The sequence below is a fragment of the Copadichromis virginalis genome, linkage group LG23 (assembly GCF_057382275.1).
Source record: "Copadichromis virginalis isolate Kocher_CV1m ecotype Utaka linkage group LG23, C_Virginalis_male_GT1.1, whole genome shotgun sequence".
Classification (NCBI taxonomy): Eukaryota; Metazoa; Chordata; class Actinopteri; order Cichliformes; family Cichlidae; genus Copadichromis; species Copadichromis virginalis.
The window spans coordinates 8,997,505-9,015,409 of NC_140639.1; the positions used below are offsets into that span (position 1 = coordinate 8,997,505).

Sequence of the window (17,905 nt, forward strand, 5' to 3'; positions counted from 1 at the left end):
GTTCATGTAATAGCTTCATTTTTATTGCCGTGAATGCTAATTTAAACCTATCTGTGAAGCAAAAATAGTTCTTCCTTTTTAATTTATTTCTAAGTGCAATGTGACAATCTGTACTCTCAGGGCAGCTTGTGATGGCAGCACCGCAGGGGCCTTTTTTGGCCGCTGTGTTAGTCCTTGTGTCTTCGCTTCTCTGCTCCTCTTCCTCACCTGCATGTCTGCAGTCCTGCACCTGTCAGAGTGCTTTCCTGTTGAACTGTTCCTCAGCTGGCCTTTCCTCGGTGCCCCAGCACATCCAGGACTCTGTCACGGAGCTGGACTTTTCTCATAACCTCCTCAAATCTGTAACATTTCACCAGCCACATTATAACCTCAGGAGTGTGTGGCTGGGAAACAACAGTATCACACGTTTGTCCCTGTGCACTGGAAGAAACCTCGGTGGTCAACATCGTAGAGATAAATATCGCTCAAGACCTTGGACCAGACGGAAATGTGTATCTTGGGCCCCCACCCTGCAGCTGCTCTCTGTTGAGATGAATCAGCTACGCCAACTCCCAGAGGGTGAGTCAGTGTTATATGGTTGTAAACTAATAAATAAAACACTGTCAAAGCACATAAACATACACATTTTCACACGGATAAAAACTGCTACCAGTCAGCACTAACTGAAAACCTGAAAAATGTAATTAATTTCATTTAAAAGTAATTTCACTGTCAGGTGAATCTGCAGGTGTTTTAAAAGATTTCAATATCACTTAGCATTATATATGCAGTGCAGTATTTCCCGGTGCTTCAACAACACTCATCTTCTATAGAAGAATTGTGTTTTCTGGTGAATTTTCATCAAACTTTCATCTCATGAAAGGGAAAATATTTAAACTGCTGTAATAAGAAAGAACTGGAAAAAAATGATAAAAAGTACAATTTAGCACGAATAGATCGTGCATAACATTAGCAGCAGTTTAAGTTTGTAGCTTATTTTTGCTGTAAAACTCAAGGCAGCTTCTTAGTAAGGGAAAAAAATATACGTGTTTAGCATTGATTCGACAGGTGTCTATTGGAAGGATGAAAACTCATTACTTTTAAATCCATCATATCATTTGGTGTCCAAATGATGATAGCAGCGCATGCTTTCTAACACTGTTGCTCCAGAATTGTTTGGTGATTAGTTTAGTTAACATCCATTTAATATTCATGTGTCATTTTGCGTCCATAATGCACATTTTTTGTTGATATTATCATCCTGAAAGACATCACTCTCTTGAGAAAACCTTCCTAGTAAGGGGAATCAAACCATGTAAGCAAAATACGTCTCCCAGAGTAAGAAGCCACTTTTCGTTTTACAGTAGGATCAAAGGTTAAAGATTTTCCTTTAATGTGTCAACCATTTGTTTATAACAATCCACTACAAGTGTAACATTTCCCACAAAAATGTAATGAAATCTAAGTATAAAGAGAAGAAGGTTGACTCAAGCAAAATTAAAACTACCTGGAAACTGTTCTTCATTACAGTGCTTTAGTAAATATACTTACTGTACTTTACAATTCTGTTGAACTTGCACATACTGCAGAATTTAATAATCCTGCAAACTACAATCACAAAATCTTAGACATTAATATCAGCACAATTCTCAGCCAATATGAGTAGCAACCCATCCTAACATACTGGTCTTGCAAATTGCAGCGATATAACAATATTACATAGTATTCATAAACCACACCCAGTACATTTTGAGGTTGGTTACATGACTATGGCTGACTGTTATCTTGGGTGGAACATAAACAGGTGGTAGAAAAACTGACATATTAAATTTAACCTTCAGTATGGAACTAGTCGTGCAAGTCTCTTGTAAACATCTAAAAGTGTTTTGACTTCCAGATTCCAGACTTCCAGATTATGAGACAATTTGTTCACACTAGTTAATTGGGCCATAACTTATTGTTATCTTTAATATTAGGTAATAATATATAATGGTAAAGTTGCACACTCCTTAAAGGCACACCTTTAATTTCCTCATGGAATGTCATTGAGAAATGTCCATGAGTCACACTGGAAAGATTGGTCCACCTTGCCACCATGTTCAGGTGGGTTTACCTCAAAGTCCATAGTGTAATAAATCTGTGAGATTTATGCATGTCAGTTACTGTTCTTTTCATATAAACAAACCACCCCACTGATATGCTTTATCTTTAGTACTTTGCTCCAGGCAGAAATAAACCACCTCACGTAGTTCCCCTGTACAGCCTCCAACCAGTCACAGTTGTTAATCGACATTTCCCTAAAAAGGTGGAAATAGAATACAACAGAACAGCCCTTTAGTGTCATTATACATGTACAATGAAATTATGGAATGTTGTGAATCACACAATGCCACTTTTCCTGGGCATTGTCATGTTTCTCCTCTTTCTCCTTGGTTGAACATGTGAGTGTTTCAAAGGAAACCATTCACTATAAGTCTTCTAATGGAATGTATAGACCGCCTATTTACTTAGCAAGAGCTCTGTTGACAATCATAGACCCTGTTCTATTTGGTATTCAGATCACAAAACCAGTGCCTCTCTAATGAAGCACAGATCCACAGTGCTTTTCCTCAGCACAGCAGTCTCAGGGAGATTGTCTCTACTGAAAAGGAGGAGCCAGCAGAAAATGGCCAAAAATAGACATATTGTAACACTATTCATTGTGAAAACAAAACAATTTGATTTTGTTTTTCATTGATGAGCTCCACACTGATTGAGGCTTATGTTTCACATTATATAATGTCAGCCGTGTTAATATGGCAGACCTGCAAGCAAATTGACAGAGAGGACAAGAGCCAGACAAACTTGTTGTTATTACTGAAAATCTGGAATACAGAATACATGTCTTGCTGTCTATGGGAGCTACCCAGTAATCTCTAAATGCAACTCTGATTTTCTGTCATTCAGGGCTGGAGGGTATTGAATCCTTGGAGGTTCTGCAACTCTCTTTCAACAGGATCTCAACTCTACGACTGGGAGAACTTAGCCATCTTCAGCAACTGAAAGAGTTACACTTACAACATAACCTCATCACAAGTCTCCATCCACAGATGTTTCAGGATTTACCACAGCTCAAAGTAAGACCATTTGTTGTTGTTGTTGTTGTTTGTTTTTGTATTTTGGGGCCTTTTTGTGTAAATACAGGTGATTGTTTTTCAGATATCTGTTCAAAAGCTAGACTTAAAACCTTGATGCCTACTCTAACTAACTGATAATGTCAATATCTAAATTGCAATTTGTTTTGCCAGTCAAACTCATCATAAATATTATATTGCCCTCAAAGGTCCTAGATCTGAGCTTCAACATGTTGACCAGCATCCATCCTTTAATGTACCTCACCCTGCAAAACATTGGAACAGAAGTTAGGCTGCTTGGAAACAGGTGGCAGTGTGACTGCAGGATGCACAGTCTAAGACGGCGGATAGCCTTTGACAGCAACAGAGGCCTGCAGGTCTGGAGCATCATGTGTGCTTCTCCATCCACCCTCTCAGGCAGAGATCTGCTTCAGCTGCAGGATGATGAACTGAACTGCCTCAGTACTGGTAACATCCCAGAGCTCCATCAGGATGTGACAGTCCACAGGGGCTCTGAGATACTGCTGTCCTGTTCAGCAGAAGGTAATACATCAAAATGATGCAAAAATGTTTAATGCATATTTAGCAATTTAAACTGATAATACTGCATATCAATGTGATCTTTTCCAGACTCAGTGTGGTGGACGCCCAATGGTCAAATGTCTGTGAACCAGTCTGATGGTGGTCTGCTCATCAGTGACATCACAGAGAGTGACACGGGACTGTATGTGTGTGTGTCTAAAGAAAAACAGGTTGTGTCTGTTTTTAACCTCCAAATCAGTAAAATAGGTGGTGCAAGAAGAAAACCTAGAAGTTTGTCTGAAACCAGCCAATACATAATCCAAGCAGGCCCCACAAAGAGTGTACGTAATGGGACAAGTCCAGGAGCTGGAGCAGTTACTCAGTCTGACTTGGCACTGGCTGTGTGTCTATCTATTTTCATCACATTTCTAATTGCCTTTATCCTTGGAGTCCTTGCAAGACCGTGTATTGATGCTCTTTGGAAAAGAGTCACCGAAAAGAACATCAATACACGGTCCCGTGAAACTAACTCTGCAGTCTCTGTAGAACAAACACAATATGACAATGAGGCCTTTTCCACTGGAGAGGAACTAGAAAGGACAGGACATCACAGGGAAAGGAGAGTCACATTTACCACTGTAGACTACAGAGAACATGGCAACGTACAGTACTATGATACTGTAGTCAGTGGCAATCCGGAAAGCATCAATAATGATGTAGTGATTGATTGTGAAGTTAGTGAGGCTCAGAATATTAAACATACTCCTGAAGATTCAGGAAATGAAAGTAGCTCACATCAGAGCAATTCAGAGGGTAGACTAAATGATGGCAGAGATCACACTACTGCTGGACATAGGCACAACATGGAGTTTGAACCCATCCCAGATCCTGTTGAACTAGAGGAAAAGAGAAGCCTATCTTCTTCAAGCTCTGATTCTTCACTATCTGAAAAAGAATTCAAAGAGCACCACACAATGCCTAAGGCTCCTAAGGTGACAAAGGACCCTTTTCAACAGAAAACTGATTTCTCAATACTTACAAAAGAAGAGGTGCCACAAAGATCACTAGAAGGCAAAAGTAAAATGCCTGGATTTACCTCTGAGCCATGGTCACCACACACAACAGACCCTGGTTATTTAGAGGAGAATGAAGAACTATTTGAATTTAGTGATTCTGTTCAAAGTCCATCTCCCAGGTCAGGCAGTATAATTGGTTCTTCTAATAAGTCAAAACTTACTGTGGCAACCCCTTCCAAAAAACACAAGCGGGATTCTGTGTCCAGTTCCAGCTCAAACAGCAGTGAGGATGAGTCTACACTTTACAAAGCCAACTCTGACCAGCAAATCAAGCCTGCAGTGAAACCAGAGCACTCGTTTTCCTCCGATTCCAGTGACAGTGATAAGGAGCCAGACCAGCACACAGTTAAGCTAGAAATTGATAAAGATAGCACAGTGAAAGTTAAACCAAAGCCGCGGACAAAGTGGCATGATGTCTATTCGGATACCAGTCAGAGTAAGAATCTGGATGCCAAAGCACCTTCACTATCTATAAGAGATTCATCCTCTTCCAGCAGTGACAGTGAAGCAGATTCCAAAGTACACTCAAGTATAGACAGAAAAAGCCAAATCAAAGAGCATTCACACATCACTGCTCCATTACCGGAGTCAAATTCATCTTCCAGAAGCATGAGGAAAGATTCAGATATCAAAGAACCTTCATCAGCCTCTAGTTCATCTTCTAGTAGTGAAAGTGATGATGAAGCAGGCCACAAAGTGCAGCAGGTTCCAGGAAAGTTGGGCATTCCACCCTGCCCATTCAAAGAATCTCAAACAAAGAGTCCTGATCCAAATGCAAAGTGGCCTACCATTGATCTTCTACACATTCCTCACATTAAACGCCGCCTAGATATCAAAGCACCATCAAAAGAATCTGACACATCTTCTAACAGTGACAGTGAGGAGGAAACAACGAAACACATAAAGAAACAGGAGCAAGGAGATATATATATGCCAATTGTTCCAAATAGGTCATCTCAAAAAATAAATCAAGAGGCTAATATTCGAAGGCCTGCCATTCCTCCTGAGCGTCCCAGGAGTATCAAGAAAGATTTAGATCTCAAAGAACCTTCATCAGCCTCTAGTTCATCTTCTAGTAGTGAAAGTGATGATGAAGCAGGCCACAAAGTGCAGCAGGTTCCAGGAAAGTTGGGCATTCCACCCCGCCCATTCAAAGAATCTCAAACAAAGAGTCCTGATCCAAATGCAAAGTGGCCTACCATTGATCTTCTACACATTCCTCACATTAAGCGGCGCCTAGATATCAAAGCATCATCAGTAGCAGTAGGTTCTGACACAACTTCTAGCAGTGACAGTGAGGAGGAAACAACGAAACACATAAAGAAACAGGAGCAAGGAGGTATATATATGCCAATTGTTCCAAATAGGTCATCTCAAAAAATAAATCAAGAGGCTAATATTCGAAGGCCTGCCATTCCTCCTGAGCGTCCCAGGAGTATCAAGAAAGATTTAGATCTCAAAGAACCTTCATCAGCCTCTAGTTCATCTTCTAGTAGTGAAAGTGATGATGAAGCAGGCCACAAAGTGCAGCAGGTTCCAGGAAAGTTGGGCATTCCACCCCGCCCATTCAAAGAATCTCAAACAAAGAGTCCTGATCCAAATGCAAAGTGGCCTACCATTGATCTTCTACACATTCCTCACATTAAACGCCGCCTAGATATCAAAGCACCATCAAAAGAATCTGACACATCTTCTAGCAGTGACAGTGAGGAGGAAACAACGAAACACATAAAGAAACAGGAGCAAGGAGGTATATATATGCCAATTGTTCCAAACAGGTCATCTCAAAAAATAAATCAAGAGGCTAATATTCGAAGGCCTGCCATTCCTCCTGAGCGTCCCAGGAGTATCAAGAAAGATTTAGATCTCAAAGAACCTTCATCAGCCTCTAGTTCATCTTCTAGTAGTGAAAGTGATGATGAAGCAGGCCACAAAGTGCAGCAGGTTCCAGGAAAGTTGGGCATTCCACCCCGCCCATTCAAAGAATCTCAAACAAAGAGTCCTGATCCAAATGCAAAGTGGCCTACCATTGATCTTCTACACATTCCTCACATTAAACGCCGCCTAGATATCAAAGCACCATCAAAAGAATCTGACACATCTTCTAGCAGTGACAGTGAGGAGGAAACAACGAAACACATAAAGAAACAGGAGCAAGGAGATATATATATGCCAATTGTTCCAAACAGGTCATCTCAAAAAATAAATCAAGAGGATAATATTCGAAGGCCTGCCATTCCTCCTGAGCGTCCCAGGAGTATCAAGAAAGATTCCGATATCAAAGAACCTTCATCAGCCTCTAGTTCATCTTCTAGTAGTGAAAGTGATGATGAAGCAGGCCACAAAGTGCAGCAGGTTCCAGGAAAGTTGGGCATTCCACCCCGCCCATTCAAAGAATCTCAAACAAAGAGTCCTGATCCAAATGCAAAGTGGCCTACCATTGATCTTCTACACATTCCTCACATTAAGCGGCGCCTAGATATCAAAGCATCATCAGTAGCAGTAGGTTCTGACACAACTTCTAGCAGTGACAGTGAGGAGGAAACAACGAAACACATAAAGAAACAGGAGCAAGGAGGTATATATATGCCAATTGTTCCAGACAGGTCATCTCAAAAAATAAATCAAGAGGATAATATTCGAAGGCCTGCCATTCCTCCTGAGTGTCCCAGGAGTATCAAGAAAGATTTAGATATCAAAGAACCTTCATCAGCCTCTAGTTCATCTTCTAGTAGTGAAAGTGATGATGAAGCAGGCCACAAAGGGCAGCAGAGTCCAGGAAAGTTGGGCATTCCACCCCGCCCATTCAAAGAATCTCAAACAAAGAGTCCTGATCCAAATGCAAAGTGGCCTACCATTGATCTTCTACACATTCCTCACATTAAACGCCGCTTAGATATCAAAGCACCATCAAAAGAATCTGACACATCTTCTAGCAGTGACAGTGAGGAGGAAACAACGAAACACATAAAGAAACAGGAGCAAGGAGGTATATATATGCCAATTGTTCCAAACAGGTCATCTCAAAAAATAAATCAAGAGGCTAATATTCGAAGGCCTGCCATTCCTCCTGAGCGTCCCAGGAGTATCAAGAAAGATTCAGATGCCAAAGAACCTTCATCAGCCTCTAGTTCATCTTCTAGTAGTGAAAGTGATGATGAAGCAGGCCACAAAGTGCAGCAGAGTCCAGGAAAGTTGGGCATTCCACCCCGCCCATTCAAAGAATCTCAAACAAGGAGTCCTGATCCAAATGCAAAGTGGCCTACCATTGATCTTCTACACATTCCTCACATTAAGCGGCGCCTAGATATCAAAGCACCATCTGTAGATTCGGACACATCTTCTAGCAGTGACAGTGAGGAGGAAACAGTAAAGAAACAAGACCATGGAGCTGTACATATTCCAATTCTTCCAAATCGGTCATCTCAAAAAGCCAGTCGTGAGCATGACATAAGAAGGCCTGCCATTCCTCCTGAGCGTCCCAGGAGTATCAAGAAAGATTTAGATCTCAAAGAACCTTCATCAGCCTCTAGTTCATCTTCTAGTAGTGAAAGTGATGATGAAGCAGGCCACAAAGTGCAGCAGGTTCCAGGAAAGTTGGGCATTCCACCCCGCCCATTCAGAGAATCTCAAACAAAGAGTCCTGATCCAAATGCAAAGTGGCCTACCATTGATCTTCTACACATTCCTCACATTAAGCGGCGCCTAGATATCAAAGCATCATCAGTAGCAGTAGGTTCTGACACAACTTCTAGCAGTGACAGTGAGGAGGAAACAACGAAACACATAAAGAAACAGGAGCAAGGAGGTATATATATGCCAATTGTTCCAGACAGGTCATCTCAAAAAATAAATCAAGAGGATAATATTCGAAGGCCTGCCATTCCTCCTGAGTGTCCCAGGAGTATCAAGAAAGATTTAGATATCAAAGAACCTTCATCAGCCTCTAGTTCATCTTCTAGTAGTGAAAGTGATGATGAAGCAGGCCACAAAGGGCAGCAGAGTCCAGGAAAGTTGGGCATTCCACCCCGCCCATTCAAAGAATCTCAAACAAGGAGTCCTGATCCAAATGCAAAGTGGCCTACCATTGATCTTCTACACATTCCTCACATTAAACGCCGCTTAGATATCAAAGCACCATCAAAAGAATCTGACACATCTTCTAGCAGTGACAGTGAGGAGGAAACAACGAAACACATAAAGAAACAGGAGCAAGGAGGTATATATATGCCAATTGTTCCAAACAGGTCATCTCAAAAAATAAATCAAGAGGATAATATTCGAAGGCCTGCCATTCCTCCTGAGCGTCCCAGGAGTATCAAGAAAGATTCAGATGCCAAAGAACCTTCATCAGCCTCTAGTTCATCTTCTAGTAGTGAAAGTGATGATGAAGCAGGCCACAAAGTGCAGCAGAGTCCAGGAAAGTTGGGCATTCCACCCCGCCCATTCAAAGAATCTCAAACAAGGAGTCCTGATCCAAATGCAAAGTGGCCTACCATTGATCTTCTACACATTCCTCACATTAAGCGGTGCCTAGATATCAAAGCACCATCTGTAGATTCGGACACATCTTCTAGCAGTGACAGTGAGGAGGAAACAGTAAAGAAACAAGACCATGGAGCTGTACATATTCCAATTCTTCCAAATCGGTCATCTCAAAAAGCCAGTCGTGAGCATGACATAAGAAGGCCTGCCATTCCTCCTGAGCGTCCCAGGAGTATCAAGAAAGATTCAGATATCAAAGAACCTTCATCAGCCTCTAGTTCATCTTCTAGTAGTGAAAGTGATGATGAAGCAGGCCACAAAGTGCAGCAGGTTCCAGGAAAGTTGGGCATTCCACCCCACCCATTCAGAGAATCTCAAACAAAGAGTCCCGATCCAAATGCAAAGTGGCCTAACATTGATCTTCTACACATTCCTCGAGTTAAGCGGCGCCTAGATATCAAAGCACCATCAGTAGATTCTGACACATCTTCTAGCAGTGACAGTGAGGAGGAAACAACGAAACACATAAAGAAACAGGAGCAAGAAGATATATATAGTCCAAGGCAAGAAACTGATTTGCTTTACACAAAAACCCAATATGTTCATCATACTGCAGACATCAAATCAGTATTATCAGCTTCTGAGTCATCTTCAAGTAGTGACAGTGAAGATGAAAAAAGGGGCCAGACAAAGAAGCAGAGTTTGGGCTCAACGGGGTTTCAACAATCTCAAACCAAACGTCATGATCCTATTTACACATCAAGCAGCTCAGATGAGGAGGGGATGGAAGATTTAAGAAACCGCCCAGTTGCAATTAAACCAGATTCAAGATTGCCTGAAATAGGCCTCAGCACTATCCCCTATGTCAAAAAGCATCTGGATATCAAGACACGTTCACCTAAGTCCTCCTCCAGCAGTGATGAGAGTGAAGATCGGACTACAGACCAGCCTGTTAAAATGGCTAGCAACTTAGGCTCTCCAACTTCTACACTGTTTAAGCTTCCTCACATTTCAAAGAAAGATTCCAATATTACATTAGAAAAGTATGTTGTTATAACAGATGAGTTGACGGAAAATCGAAAAGACAACTTCAGCACAACACCAGAGATAAACTCTGAGCTCCAGTCACGATGGGCCACAATGAATCTTGGTTTTTCCCGATTTAGAAAGCGCCTTGAAATCACATCACCGAGTTCTCAACCATCCAAATATCCCTCATCACCTCTGCCAGACTCCTCTTCTCTGAATCCTGAAAACAAACATGTGAAACCCTCTGATTCCTCTTCCAGCAGCAGCAGCAGTGAAGATGAGATAACAGAAAATAGAGCTCCTCCAGGCATGACATATGTTGACTTTCCAATCTATAAGCGTTCAATTATGAAAACTTCATCGCTATCTGATAGTTCTTTCTCCCCCAGTGGCAAGACCCAAATGGTAAATGTTGCACAGGAAAGTGAAAAGGACAGAAATTCATCACTTGCTCCAAAGAGAGTATCCAGTCTGAGCTTTGAGGATGAAGTAAGGAGAAGGACTGAACAAAGACACAATGCAAATGCAGATATACCACCAGAGATAAAATGGACTGGTGTTGGTCATCATCTGTCTAAAATCTCTACACCAGCACTAAAGACGGGTCTGAATACAACACCTCCACAGCAGGCTTCACCTGCAAAACCAGAACTTCCCCAGCTGTACTCCTCCAGCATCAAAAGTGACGTTAAAATAAAGCAAGACAGTTGGAAATCAGATGTAAAGCCAACACATAAATTCTCATCCATTAGTGCCAATAGTACTTCTTCTGCATCCGGAGGTGCTCTTCACAGGCTTTACAACTCACCCAACACCACATATGAGAATCCAAGCCCTATTTTGCTCTCTGATAGGAAGGAAAGAAAAGGCCTCAGTGCCCTAAAAGTCATGTCATCAGAGAGAAAAATGTGGGACACGGTGGATTTCAGTGGGGATGTATCTCCTACAGCTGATGACCACAGTCCACAAGTTGACACCGGTGTTTATTATCGCAAGTCTGAGCCAGACATCAAACCCCTGCCACGATTACATCTCCCCTCTGCTTCACCAGATGAGAGAAGAGCTACAGATTTGTTGTATGATCTTCCCCGCTACAGGAGCCATGACATCAAACCACCACAAGTTGCCCCACCTCCTATTCCTGTAACACTACCGCCAGAGGAGGCCGTTGGGCTTTCATGGAGAGCTCCACAGGACAATAAGAAACACGGCTCGGAAGGAAATAGAACCTATCAGCAACAGAGACAAAACACAGAGGAACCTGTTGCTTCTTCGCTTACACCAGAATACCCACCAATCTATTTAAACACTTCAAACGTCAGTCATGTTTAATGACAAGTCAATTCATGCTAAACACTTGAAAAGCCACCCAGATGATAGGCATGATTCTCTGAGCTTAAGTTATCCTGTGAATGTCAAAAATATTGTGAATTGTATATTATGTGTGACTTTGGAATGAAATGTAAGCTATAATCATTCATTGGCTAGGGCTGCCACAGAGCACTTAAATGCAGTCTTTATCGATGCACCATGCTTATCTTTCATGTTTGACTTATTTCTGCAAAATAAGATGCCAAATGAGTTATTTACTTGCATTCATGAACAGAATTTCTGACTTCTGAAGGAAGTCCAGTGTGATGGCTCAAATTTGTGTATAAAAACCTAAATTCAGTGATGTTAAAGACTAAATCATGAAATAATTTACAGATTTTTTTTTTGTATCTCTAATTGAACATTTTAGCAAATAATAATAAAAATATCAATTTGCACATATACATTTTTATTTGTATATTTGCTACATCCCAGATTTTTGTGCAATTTATTTAGCTATTACAGGTACAAAAACTGATGATGTAGAGGTCTCAAAATCCTATGTATTAAATGTGATACACTTGACATTATAAGGTTAAACAAGGGCGAACTATCAACTAAATAACCAGAACATAAGCCATAAATAAGTTAATAAACCATTTTATTTACTTGTATAGACACAGGTTATAGTGAAAACAGACATATAGACACATAGTTTACATACATATATACAGTTGGGACAAGGCTGTTCATCCTCCTGCATTATCAAGGGAGAAGACTAAACCACTGATCTCTACACAGTATTTGGTAAGCAATCCTACAACTACTTTAGTCTTAAGGTTTATGCTGATGGTCGATGCATTGTAGTGACGACAAAGGTTTCTGTGTAGTTTTCAACTGAAATGGATTTATGGAAGCGTTTATGTATGTCATGACAATGTAGTGCAACAGTAGCAAAACAGGCTACTGTCTGCATTGCCTGCAGTTTGCCAAAGTTTTGCAGCATATGTAAGGATGTGTAACAAAGGGTAAATGCAGGAGGGAACTCCTGTTCCACCATGAGGTTACAGGTGTGTTCCAGGTCTTAATAGACACAATCATGTTTATCATCAGAATTCAAAGAACATGATTGTGTTTATGAAATTAAGCACAAAACACTTGCACAAAAACCTGTACAAAACAAAAACAAAAAGTTTGAAAAATGTTTTCAAAAAATCTCATCCATTCACAAAAGGCTCTGTCGGAGCATGCATGCAAATATTAAATCTTCTGACAATTCAGCATCACATCACAGCCAAAGACAAAAATTTATACATGTGTTACAAGAACATTATACTAGGCGAAAAGAACAGCATAGCATCATCACAAAGTTCCAAACTGTCAGTGTCCACTGTTTTGAGTACATCCTATGGGTGGTATAAAGCAACACTTTCACCAAACGTACCTTACTACTCAAGCCTAAAGGACCTCATCCTGAGAGGGTCACCGGTCTTCCACTGCAGTTACATTAACACCGTCAGTGTTGGGAGAGATGCTACTGGTAAGAGGAGACCTGAAACTATCAGTGGACTAAGGAAGACAAACAGATGCCACATATCAAGACAAAATGGACACCAACTAGCTCTATGTCAACTTATAACACAGCCAAAACAGTCTGAGTTCATCCTGAAATAATCCCTGACCACTCAGTGTGTCTGTGTGCATGTACTCTTATCACACGTGTATGTACATTTGGGTTTATTGGTATGTGTGTGGGACACACAAAGTGACTTCCATGTTTTGAGGCACAGTAATACTCTCATCTACAGAACGTAGATACATAAATCAGTCATCAGACCAATAAATGCTGATCAGAGCACTAGTGGCTCACCGCTGTACTGTAATAAGAGTTAGTAAGCAGCAATGCTAAACTGTTTGGTGTTATGAGGTCTGAAGCCTTTGCAGGGGGCTAGCAAATGAATAGCTAGAAGCAAAAACAAAAAAAAAACAACAACAAAAAAAGCTGAAGCAATCAAAACTGGAGGGGAAAGAAGAAAACAAACAAAAAACAACTACAAACTGGCACAAATCAATAGAATAGAAACTTGCAATCAACCATTTGACACAGTGTGCTTCTTGAAGTACTCCTATGAAACTCAAAATATGACAAAAAAAAATAAAATTAAGTGCTATCTGTCCAGAAAAGCTCAAGTTCAAGTTCATTGCACAGATGTATAATACTTTAATGTGCCCAGGTCAAAGTGACCCTATTTAAGACTCAGACACAATGCATGAATGGTCACTTCTCTCAGTTTCTCTGTGCTGAAGACAAGGGGTGAGGAGTGGTTCTCCCACACAATACCATTTTGCTTCCATCATCCATGTATGACACCACGTTATCCTAACACAGACAGCAATATGACATGTCACAGTGAGAGAGCAATGCCACTGGAGATTGCTGCAAGCTTGCCCACTACGCAACTTCGGTAGGGAGCACAGCAGCCCTCCTGCCTCCACGCTCTGAGCAGCGTGCATGCAGGCTGCAAACCCAGCAACCCCACCCTAGCCCACCCACAGCCCCAACCCCTCCTTTCCCCAGGAAGCACCCACAGTCACTCCTTTACTTTTTTTTGTATTGGTTACTTATTGGTTATTGATTCTCAGAGTCGTTGTTGTCACAGTTGTATTACTTTCCCATTTTTGCGCTGCAGTTATGACATCTGTCTTTCTTTGTACCATTCCACAAACTCGTCCAACAAAACAGGCCCTAATGAAAAAAAACAAACAAAAACAAAGATGAGGCACAAATTTCAGTATATTACAAAATTAGTATTTGGGTAACACTCAGCTACACGTAAATGTGTGCTCACTTACAGGCACCATCTTCATCATAGTTGCTGAGGTCCAGGTTGATTGTCCTGCTGAACTCTAAAACATTGCACCATTGGTCTTTGTTGATGACTTTGTACTTTGATTGCTGAGGAATAACAAATAAATCCTTTAGAGTGATAGCTTTTTAGCTACAACAGCTCTTTCCAAGGTTAAAATGGGCAACAAATGATGGTATATACAACTACTCCACGAGACTTCTGTGACTGATTTTCTTAAAAAACAAAACAAACACCCCAACCAACCAAACTGTTTACCTCTAGAAACTGATTAAACACAGGAAACAAAGGCCACGTCTTTCCCAGAAGAAGCCCCAACATACATTTGGCTGTGTTCAAGTCCAAACTCCTCTGATCCTTTTCCTGTACAATCAGAACACCCAAGACTTTCTCAAATCAATGCAACAAGTCCAAACAGACAGTCAAGTCAGACAGCCAGATTACAATATTTACTGTTTCTTACTGAGATTTTTGTATTTGTTCAAATGAATTTAACCTGGTTGTTGAATGCTGTGTGTTGACTGCTCCACTCACCCGAGCAAAATCAAAGGCATATCTATAAATGAGCTTAAAGCTGGTGCTGTCATTTAGGACAGATCTCAGGTAGTCAAGTGAATTCCTCAGCCTCTCAGTCGAATCACACCTGACGGCAGCAGAAAACTAGCTTAGGTATGTTACAGGATCCAATTTAATGCAAGTTACACTAAGAAAACACATCAATCTAGATAGGAAATCTTGAAAACTGTATTATATTTTAAAAAAAATGAAGAAGAAGAAAAAAGCACTAAAGTAAGTAAATGACATACTGCAATGAGCCCATGCCTCTCAGCCACTCCTGAAGGGTGAAATATCCCATACTCTGGGCATCCAGCTTCCAAGCAAGAACCAGCATCACCACCTAACCACAAGCAACAAATGACAGTTGCAGATATTCTTAAATACAAGATATTCAATCCATTACATATCACATGACCTTAAAGGTCTAGGACTGCTGATTGAGAATGCAGATTAAAAGATAGACTTTTATAAAGTCTCAGAAATGATCAGAAATGCAAATTGTCACCACTTCCAAAAGGATGTCATTAAAGAAAATGCCAGAGAGATAAACAGATGTCGAAATATGAAAGATTTTAAATATGCGCTTACATTCTCCGGCTCCACCCCGATGTCCTCACAGAATTTTTCCATGCCCTCTGGACCCACCACATCATCGCAGCCTATTCATGATAAACAAATGTCAATAGCAGCAATTTCCCATGTATGCACTGAGAAGAGGTCAAATGCAATGAAACTAAGAGTGTGTCCAGTAAGTGCTCACCTGCATATTCATAGAACCACTCCAAGCATCTTTTACTAGAAAACATCTCCTCCTCTCGGATTTGGGATGTTTCATGTTTTCTGAAAACGCTGTGAAGGAAAAAGAAAATTTCAACCATACTACACGTACAGTACACCGTTTATTATATGTTTACGAATGGCAAAATAAACTGTGTACTGCACATATTCAAGTTCACTGAATATTTAATTAAAGGGATCTCGCACCTGTCCTGGCGACTTTTCTTGGCTGACATGTCATCTCCAGCAGAGGGTCTCCTCTTTTTCCTAGGAGGCATGGCTTTAGAGCAACAAGCTAGGGAAGTAAACAGAGGAGAAAATGAAAGAATAAATCTTTAAGAACAACATGCAATATGCCAACTTTCTATAGCAAAACATTTGAGTACTAGCCAAGCACTGAGAGTCCACTTCAGAAAGTGATATGTTAATGTACATCTGGCCTGATAAAAACACTAAACTGATTTAAAAAAAAACATAAAAAAAGGAGCAGCTGTATAGTTACCTGAGGGGTGGCTGTCCTGTCCAACTTCTTCTGCCAAGTTCTATTCAAAACAAATATGTGTGAGTAGGACACAGATGTACAGGGCACATGCATGCTAAAATAAAGCACACATAAACATATTGCTAATATGCATTTACCAGCCTGTGCAAGGTGTGGTGGATCTTATGGATGCTGGCCAGTGTAGTCAAGTGGGAATTCAGCTGAAAATCTATTTCCAAAAAATAAATATAACGTCAGAAAAGAACTAAACTAAACCGTGACACTCAGCTTTATGCTCCTGATCATGCTTGGCATGAGCACAAGGGTACAAGAAGGTGACATCATCACAGCCCCAGTAAGAACACTGGACTCAAATCTCAGGTGATCTTTGATTAGGAATCACACAACATTCACAGAGCACGCACTACTATCGCTTGATTTCCAGTTTTCAAAGATCTACGTTGCTGAAAATATCTCACACGAATGAGGGAGGGACTGCATTCCTCTAAAGACGTGAGAACGATCATGCATGCTACCTTCTCGCTTCAAGCCTTCTGTGCACTGTCGATTAAAAGCTGTCACCAAACACCGATGATTTTAACGTTTTTTCAGAGGCCAAAACCACACTCAAACCAGTACACTGCCGAGCAGATAGCACTAGCTGCATACCTAAAATAGCAGTGCAGACGCGCAACTTGCACAGAGTTTACAAAGTATCTGGAGAGTTTGGACGTATGGGCGTTGTAGTCCATTTCCTCTAAACAGGCCATTGGAAGCTAAGCTCTGTTTGGGATACTAAACTACAATTCCCATGCATTTGCAAAACAACTACTTCTCTCAGACCCTTCTACCCCCAACATTTACACCAACTGATTGAATGCATTTTACGTTGTTTGAAAAATATACAACATTATATGTGTTCTGGCACAAAACCAACGCACAGGCGTTTGCAGCAGCTGGTGTAGATGGCGCAAAACCCGGCGGCAGTGCTGCAGCAGGCAATGAAAGCTGTTTTACACAACTGCGTCACAATTTTCATTCCCTGTAAGAGTCCGCAGTTGACCAGAATATTGACCGATTTGCAATGGTCCTGCGTGGATGCCAAATGTGAGCTGATACCTGCTGTACGTGACCCATGAAGATGAATATAAACAGCTCAACACGCCGTTTAACCATCGAAAACCATCTGAATTTAACTAACGTCAGCCGCATTCAGCCGAGCACCGCTAACGCGACTCGAAAAATTAACTTCGCAAAACCTTCAGTGTCAAATATAACCTTCCACATGTCCAAACAGCTAAAATTACACCAGCTATCCTCCCTTTGTTGTCGCACAAGACAGCACTAGCAAATACAAAGAGAGCAGCAAATAGCACAGAATTCACGCGTCCTCATCAAACGCCACACGACCATGAGACAAAACTGTTGTTCAAAACAGAGCAAGACTATTAACGTCTGTGCCACACGCGCTATGGGGTCCCAAATTGATCCAGAAAAACCTCTCTAACGTTACTACTTACTTGCCGCATCAGAGTGCATTTTTATGAAACATACAACTGTCTGTGGGAAGTCCGCAGACCGGCCAATAGGCGGGCCTTGTCAATGTAAGCCACGCCCGCAGCTGTGGATTGAAGGTCAGCCTCATTCGCCTCCGCCTTTGCTCGCTGTCAATTGGCTAGTCGAGGTGTCATGTCATGACAGGGAGGG

At 41.2% G+C, this 17,905-nt stretch overlaps 2 protein-coding genes across 2 annotated transcripts; one reads left to right on the plus strand and one right to left on the minus strand.

Annotated features, from left to right (window-relative positions):
- Positions 1-131: 131 nt before the first annotated feature.
- On the plus strand, positions 132-12,009 carry lrrc66 (leucine rich repeat containing 66). Its single transcript, XM_085449329.1, has 5 exons — positions 132-558; positions 2,926-3,095; positions 3,302-3,635; positions 3,723-5,494; positions 5,906-12,009. The coding sequence occupies exons 1-5, from the start codon at positions 132-134 to the stop codon at positions 11,534-11,536; spliced, it is 8,334 nt and encodes a 2,777-aa protein (XP_085305455.1). The 3' UTR covers positions 11,537-12,009.
- Positions 12,010-12,159: 150 nt separating this feature from the next.
- Positions 12,160-17,784, minus strand: dcun1d4 (DCN1, defective in cullin neddylation 1, domain containing 4 (S. cerevisiae)). Its single transcript, XM_085448973.1, has 11 exons — positions 17,719-17,784; positions 16,357-16,427; positions 16,220-16,259; positions 15,925-16,012; positions 15,701-15,789; positions 15,529-15,599; positions 15,189-15,280; positions 14,917-15,025; positions 14,641-14,745; positions 14,369-14,471; positions 12,160-14,261 (listed from the first exon to the last, which is right to left on the minus strand). The coding sequence occupies exons 1-11, from the start codon at positions 17,735-17,737 to the stop codon at positions 14,206-14,208; spliced, it is 843 nt and encodes a 280-aa protein (XP_085305099.1). The 5' UTR covers positions 17,738-17,784; the 3' UTR covers positions 12,160-14,205.
- Positions 17,785-17,905: the final 121 nt, after the last annotated feature.